The sequence below is a fragment of the Daphnia magna genome, linkage group LG6 (assembly GCF_020631705.1).
Source record: "Daphnia magna isolate NIES linkage group LG6, ASM2063170v1.1, whole genome shotgun sequence".
Lineage (NCBI taxonomy): Eukaryota > Metazoa > Arthropoda > Branchiopoda > Diplostraca > Daphniidae > Daphnia > Daphnia magna.
Genome location: NC_059187.1, coordinates 3,836,943 through 3,844,806, shown reverse-complemented (window position 1 = coordinate 3,844,806; position 7,864 = coordinate 3,836,943). Strand labels below are relative to the sequence as shown.

General features: G+C 38.5%; 1 protein-coding gene and 1 pseudogene across 1 annotated transcript; both read right to left on the bottom strand.

Moving 5' to 3' along the window:
- Positions 1-1,249: 1,249 nt before the first annotated feature.
- On the bottom strand, positions 1,250-4,392 carry LOC123466392 (annotated as a pseudogene).
- Positions 4,393-4,483: 91 nt separating this feature from the next.
- Positions 4,484-7,618, bottom strand: LOC116924309 (facilitated trehalose transporter Tret1-2 homolog). The gene is made up of 8 exons (XM_032930835.2): positions 7,429-7,618; positions 7,082-7,140; positions 6,919-6,998; positions 6,561-6,784; positions 6,316-6,480; positions 6,114-6,199; positions 5,716-5,995; positions 4,484-5,644 (listed from the first exon to the last, which is right to left on the bottom strand). The coding sequence occupies exons 1-8, from the start codon at positions 7,501-7,503 to the stop codon at positions 5,060-5,062; spliced, it is 1,554 nt and encodes a 517-aa protein (XP_032786726.2). The 5' UTR covers positions 7,504-7,618; the 3' UTR covers positions 4,484-5,059.
- Between the last annotated feature and the right edge of the window lie 246 nt (positions 7,619-7,864).

Below are 7,864 nucleotides of genomic sequence, written 5' to 3'. Positions count from 1 at the left end.
CCAGACACTGCCTGAATTGAATTTGAATCCCCGGGGAGATTACCCGGGGCGTGGCTAAGAGAAGCCGGAAGAGGATGGAAGGTATCGGACAAGTTTTTACGTGAGCGATTAACCGTTAATTCGGATTTGTGGGTAGCCTCTTCGCCCTCCAATGATATCATAGAACTTGAGGACCCCCACGTCCCCTTTCCGGACAGCGCACTCACAACCTTTGCTGCTGATCACAGTAGGGGCATGACCCCCTACGGGCTTATCATAAGTCAAGGGGAAACGGGGCCACAGAAAAGAAGGGAGCCCAGATATACACTTCAATTTATAAAAATAACTTATTTTATCTTCGAGATGAATCATCGACTAAAGGTTAGCGTTCTTCGAAATTTCCACATGCGCTTCCAACTGTTTTCATTTTAAAATTTCGTTTAACTTGATGCCTCTTTTGATTCAGTATGATTATTAACCTATATAAAGGAAACTAAACATGGATCAATATAAAAAAGTGTTTCTATCAATTTGTATTTTCAATAGGTAATTCAATAGTATTACCTCTCATTCTGGGGAACTCTCGACATCGTGCAACTGAAAGTGCTAAACCTCATGCAAAACACCCGATCCAATTGATATACTAGTACGTACCGCGCTATTCACGGAAGCATGGTTTAACAGTTTTCAGCGCCTCTTGTGGAGATAGATGTCATTCTATGAAATGCCATCTGTCAGTACCGTTACGCAGCGTCCAAAGCTGTTAATTTAAGTTAAAAAAAAAAAAAAAGGTTTAACTACGAGTAAAGAAACACTAAATTAACAAATGGCAAAAAGGGTATATAGGATGTCCATAACCTGTTTTTCCCATTGCACATTCGTACATTTCGCGGACTATGCTTGTGATGAGGATAAAGGATTAATTTTCGTTCGGAAACGCTTCAAATGGATGGCTTCGGATGGCGACCACACATTGAATTTCTTGGTGTCTCTTAATTGCTTCTTACATTAGGTCTATACCTAAGGTTATGAAAAATTAGAACTCACGAAAAGATATAAAGAAAAAATTTTACCAGGCATCCTCAGCCTCCAGTCGTTCAAAAGATGTAAAGATGTTAAGGCATTCCTCTAACTAAAGGAACAGCTTTTTGGCATTTACCCTTTTCTGTGACGACGCGTTTTCGTCATCGTAGCTAACTCCTTAACAGCAGGGTCCTATTCGCAAGGTAGTAACTTTTTGATGTCAATTTGAATAATAAAGGAAAAATTATTACCTAGGAATATCGAAGTTACCGGCAAGCGTAATTGGCTTTCCATTTTTCTTCATTTTTCCAAGTCTCGAATTTCCGCTCAAGTTGACGAGTTGGCGAAGCTTTTACAACAGAATCTATCCTTCGAACTCCAAACTAGGAAGTTTGAAGCCGTTTTCGTATGGCATATCGCCATCTTCGGTGTCCATTTTACTTTCACCGACGGTAGATTTTTAGACGATATATCTGTGATAACATCCGATGACAGTCCTGACAGAACCTGGTAATCTGACGTTTTTAGATAACGTTTTATACGTGTCACTTGGTATCGGTATAATTGATCACGATCCATTCCTTCGCGAGCCCCTTGAAACATGAAGCGAACATCGATTATGCAACCGTGGCCGTAACTATTCCTTGTTTTCTCTTCTTTTTACGCACAAGTACACGGTTGAAGGACACCGGCTACAATTGTGTGATAGGCTGGAATTCCGCAGAGCTTAGATAAGGCTTCAATCTAAACTGGGATTGTACCCATTTCTGTACAAAAATCACTCGATAGCTCATAGCCTTCTGCACAGAGTCTAAGGAGTCGGATAAAACCCAATTGGTCTTTCTTTTTTAGACTAGCATGAGCAGCGATAATTATAAAATCGAGTCAAAGATAACCGGGACCTTGTTGCATTCCGGATACGCCAAGGTCGACTTCAACATACCATGAAAGGGTTCTACTTTTATAGAATCGTTCGGTTTATGATAATTTTCCCAACGTTCACGTGCTACTTCCTGAAAAAGACAAGCAAGTTATAAAGATAAACGATTTGAACGAAAGGTACCATGGGAAACAATAAGCTACCGCATCTGAACGTCCCTCAGCGTCCTGAGTTGAATGTAAGGCTTCTTCAAAATCCGATTCAAACCTTGGTATAAACCGTCAATTATCCTTGAGGTGGGTAATTACTGCGAATCATATTGCTGGTATTCTGAAAAATGCGGCCGAATTTATAAATGTTTTATTGATAAGATAAAAACCTCGTTTTTTTAATGCAAGTAAACAGCATACCTTGAATTTCTGGGAGTGAATGCATGGTGTTGGCTAGACCCACAATGCTTTTAAGCGGTGTTTGAGACATTTTGCAATTTCAGGTTGATTGCCTAGTGGATTCTCCGCACAATATCGCTCTTCCAAAAAGTACCGTTGAATGGGTGGAGTATTTGACATGAACTAAAACGTCAGACATTACTACTAACGTAGATTTAAGTTATAAACGATTTAGCCTACTTGCAACACGTCTTACTTGCAATAGGTCGTTCATAAAACAAGTTTAGGCCAGATTTTGAGCACATGAAGAACTGGTCGAACGGAACGGAAACTTGAAGAACCTCCATCGTAATGGCGACTAAATAATTTAAAAGAATGGAAGAAAAAAAAACGAAAGTTATTTCAACGCAATATAATGTGTGAACTTAAGTTCTTACGGTGAGGAATAAGATGCCCCTCTAGTTGACCTGTAATATGATAAAGTGCAGCACCAATTGGCGGAATATACTTTATATCCGTAAACGTCTAATACTACCGATTTAAATATGGTGTCTTTCGCGTCGATGTTCCAATCTCATTTTGTCTTACAGCACCCAAAGTTTGGTTTTCTATAAGATTAAGTTCCTGGATTGATTGCTTTTTCATAGGTTATTCTTCTTAAGCTTGATTGCTTGATTTCAAGCACAGGTGTATGTTGGTACTTTCAGGAATTTCAATGTCACGAAAGAACTTTTACAACAGTTTCTGATACAAAATACATTTAGCTATTTGGTGAACTGATTTTAGAAATAAAACTTCTTTCATTTTACCATGAGTATCTCTTTGAAAAATTTTTCAGCATGTGTTTTAACAGTCTCAGCTCTCAAGATATTGGCCAATTTAAGCTCTGTCGAGTAGATTTCCACCCACACATAACTGGTCAGCATTCCATGATCTGCAGTCTAAAAATATAAAAAATGAACATTAATTTCGATAGTTTTTTAACTAACCAGAAATACCTTTCAAGCTATTGGTTCCTGCCCAGGAGCAAATTGGTACCACTGGACTAGTACCTTTCTTACTGGTTTAGGTAGTGAAGCAAAATCAATCTTCTGTCAAATGCTGTTTCATTTCCATGGTAGGCCTATTTCTATTTTTAAAAAAATTAAATATTCAAATAAACTGACAAAATTTTATAAACTTTCTCTTCATAACCTTTTAGAAGGCCTGAATGTCCTAATTTCTTTGATGACAAAAAAGATCTCCATTATTTTGCAGATCTTATTAATCCCACCCAACATAGTTTTTCTACAGATTGAAACAATGGAGGTCAAGAACACACTTGAAAAATTCAAAAAAATTAAGTATCTTCTCCTACCAAGTATCATTCATCACCCAGAATTTAGTCTGTCAAGTCTATGATCAGACTACACTACATACATACTACATTGATACTATCCAATTGCCCTGCAGCAGTAGTTTCTTAAGCCATGTTTGTAAAAAAAAAAAATTTATTAACTTAACAGTTTTACATGTTAGCTATCCTATGGCTATATGTGTTGCTGAAATTTTAATTTCAATTTTCAAAAGATAAAGCCATGCCATAATTAATAAAACATTTAAAAGATAAAATAAAACAGAACAGGTCCATTAATTTTTAGAATGACTGGTCTCTGACATACATTCTAAGGCCAATTCAAGGACATGACTTTCGGTAGGAAATCTATATTAATCTATCAACAAATCCCCTTTACCGTACACAGCTTGGCCAAGGTTTGGCCAACATATCCAATCACAACCTTTATACATAACACCACAGACTACGAAAGTACGAAGTAGTCTGTGATAACACAATGTCAGAAGCGTTGTACGAATATGTTCAACTAACCATCAGCAGGCATCTAAGTTTTCCCCTTAGAAAAGAAATTCGATTTTAAACTATCGCACTATGGCACGATCGACTCAAAGTCGAAGCAGTTCTTTTTCTGTCAAAGCGATTGGAGCAAGGCCGTGAATTTTCCTTCAGAATGTGTGGTGTTGGTGGTGCGTCACCTAGCAACAAACTGCTAAAAACGCGCTTTTAAAAAGGCGCTTCGTTCTCCAGATCATTTACAATATAACTCTTTTTTTCTCAAATTCTGCACACTTGTTACTTGTTAGTTCAATGAAACTACCTATCATAGTCAAAATTGAACTTTGATTCCACAACCATTACTCTGCCAAAACACATATATATGTTTTAAAAAATTTATTGAAGTATGCAAGAACCACAGTATGCAGCAAAATTTATTTAAATAAGAATGAAAGCGTAAAAATTACTCCTTCGAAAAGAAAATAATTAATAATATCATTGACCACTGGGATTAACAAACGAGAATCTGGTGTCAATGGGGAAATTTGTCATTAACTTCAAATAGAATTTAATGACATAAAACCAGAGTCATAGACCCCATATGGGATCTATGACCATGGCAAAACTAATGGGAGTTAACGTCAACTAAACGGAAAATGTTCGTGACATTTCATTTAAATTTAAAGGGGGCATTTGAAAGAAATGTACTGTCAATTACAAAATATTGGCTTTAAAAATGGCTTAAAATTCACAGTTTTGGTCTGAATTTTAGCCTAAGCTCCTCAAATTTGGCGTAACAATCCACAAATTTGGCTCAAGATCCACGAACATGGTGTAAAATTTCTCGTTTTAGCTTAAGATTCAAACTGATTCTTGGCTGGGACTTTTGAAACAGTTGCCAACCCCCGAACATAGCTTTTAGTCTAGTGAGCGATATGGGATATGGTGGATTTCTTCCTAAATTGAATCAATTTTGCAGTTTGGCTTTGGATCGTGCACTTGAGAATCCTCTTCGGAGCCATCGAGTTTGTCAGCAGACGACGTTATTTCATTTACTGACGGCTGACCAAAAATTTCGTTGATTTCTTCCAATGTCTTGCCTTTAGTTTCCGGCAAAAAAAATGCAACAAATAAAACGGCTACCAGACTCCAAGCCGCATAGATACCGTAAACACAGCTCAGTCCCAAAGATGCTGACATCTCAGGAAAAGTTTGTACCACAATGAAAGTGCAGGCCAGGCTGAAAGCTGACGAGATGGTACCCAGTCGATGACGGTATTCCAGTGGAAACACTTCGCCCATTATAAGTGGAGGTACAGCGCCGAAACCGATGGAATATGCAATCATGAAAGAGATGAGGCAAAGTAGAGGAATCCAGCCCAATGACGAAATGTCAAACGACTCCGCCCCGGTACTTTTATCGACTTCAAATAGCTCTTCCCATGCATTTTTCACATAAATAAAAGCACTCAAACCACCAAGCGAGACTGCCATAAGAACTCCTGAAACCATGAGCAATACACGACGTCCGAATCGGTCCACCTGTGCAAAGTAAAACGATAAACATCAGTTGCTAGGGTGCTTAATAAAAATGACGTAACAGCAATACCTACCAATAAAACTGAAAGCCCTGTAAAAACCACTTGCACGACGCCAATTATAATGCTGGATAAAAAACGATCAAGGCTGCTGCCAGCATCCTGGAAAACACTGGCCGAATAAAAGAGAATGGCGGTTATGCCGCTGGACTGTTGGAAGAACATGAGTGCCATTGTAATTAGCAGAGGCTTCATCAAATGACCGCTAGTCAGGATCTTAGCATAGCTGGAATTGTTCAACTGCGAGCTGGCGTTGGTTTTGATACGCTGAAATTCCACTTCAATATTTGTGTACCTGGAAAATAACATTACACGTTTTAAGAGCGTCATAACCAACTCCAGGTAAACGGAGACAACAAGTCTTTTGATGTTGTCCTTGGGTTTTTCCACTCAATGAAAGAGAAACGACTTACTTGCCACGAAGTCGATGAAGGGCGTCCTTGGCTTGAGTTTCGTGATTCCGTGAAAAGAGCCAGGGGGGTGTTTCTGGCATTAACATCTGCACAAAAAAAACGTTGAAAAAAGAATTTAGAATGAGACCAAAAAGGAAGGGCGTCAATACAAGCTCGTTGCGTTTAATAACAAAATGATATATTTTCAGCAAAAGATACTTACCATTGTGACACCCAAAACAATTGGCAGGGATCCAATGAGGAAGCACATAATGTGCCATTCGACAACAGCTCCAATAATGTAGGCGATTAAGATACCAATCGAAATAAAAGTGGACGTAAAAGAGCCCAATGCTCCGCGCACCCTAGGCGAAGAACATTCGCTCACCTTTAATTAGGCCGATAAGATTTTTTGAATTACAAATTTTATGGAAAGGAAGATTTTAAAAAAAATATATATATGATTACGTAAATCTGGGAAGGGAGCATGGAAGCTCCGATCATCAAGCCGGTGGCGATACGACCAACGAAGAGAAGTATTGTTGAATTGATGTAATAAGATAATCCCATTAGATAAAATCCCACGATGTAGGGTATCGAGATGGTGGCCAACGTGAGGCGTCGGCCGTACATTTCCATCGGAAATGCAATCAACACGCTGCCGAAAATGGCGCACAGTGGTGGCATGGAAGCTAATAAAGATTTTCGGAAAATAATCAGGCAAAGTAAAGTGAAATAACGGAACAATGGAATTCTAAAAATAGCTCAGCCTTAAGGCAAAACATGGTTTTAAATATACTATATAATTGTAGGTATTGATCCTTACTTAACCAGACAGCTTCTTCTTGTTCTAGATATAGCGTTTCATTATTCTGTACTGTCAGTTGCGGGATAGCTGACGAACTCCTAAACACAATTAAACGCCAATTTGTAACGATGCACGACGAGGAAAAATGAAATAAATGAAACTAGAAAATGAAGATTTATACCATCCACGAACAAGACCGGCACATAACATGGCCCAAGAAGCAGACGTGGCGCACATAATCTGAATGGCAAAAGAGACAAAAGAATGAAAAAAAACATCGCCTTATATGGAAATACGATTAACACATGTTCTTTTCTTTACGCACGGCGTGCAAATTCTTTTCCCTTTCATCAACCCACGTTTCCCTTTAATTTTATATCAAGGGTTTTTCCCAACCAAAAGCGAAGAGCAGGTGTTAATTTGTGCTTTTAGCAAAATTCAATTTAAATTTCACAGAGAATGTTTGATAAAGGTTTGTCTTGTTGTACACCACATGTTGAATTAAATATTTAAAAAAAAAAAACTTACCTGTGGAGCTACTTTTGGCCAGTTCTTGAACGGCGGTAGGTTCTTTTTAGTCTTCGCGATTGCCATGTCATCCATGGTTAAAAATAGCTGAAGTAAATTGGCGTACCACTTTTGCACTGTTCTCGAAGCTGGAGGAAAGCGGAATGATGTTTCAACGGCCACAGACGGTCTCTTTTACCACCTCTGGGGACTCTTATGTTGCACAGAGTACATTGGCGAAATACGCTGGATTTCCCACCTTTCTCTTTATTGCCGTTGCCGCATTACCGACCATGACCGCATAAACGAGTCACGAACTAGTTCTTTAAAACAGGAAATCGCTTAACGAAAATGTCCATTGCCATCAAGGATAACCTTACATCTTACTTTCAACTTGAATAGGAAATGTCAATGTGCAGATTCGTATCTAACCGGGAGGCCACCTTGTAAGTACTTA

Coding starts and splice junctions, on each gene's coding strand:
- LOC116924309 (XM_032930835.2), bottom strand. CDS start 7,503: ATGGATGACATGGCAATCGCGAAGACTAAAAAGAACCTACCGCCGTTC. Junction 5,996..6,113: donor CTTCATCGACTTCGTGGCAA/GTAAGTCGTTTC, acceptor GTTATTTTCCAG/GTACACAAATATTGAAGTGG. Junction 5,645..5,715: donor CAGGGCTTTCAGTTTTATTG/GTAGGTATTGCT, acceptor TACTTTGCACAG/GTGGACCGATTCGGACGTCG.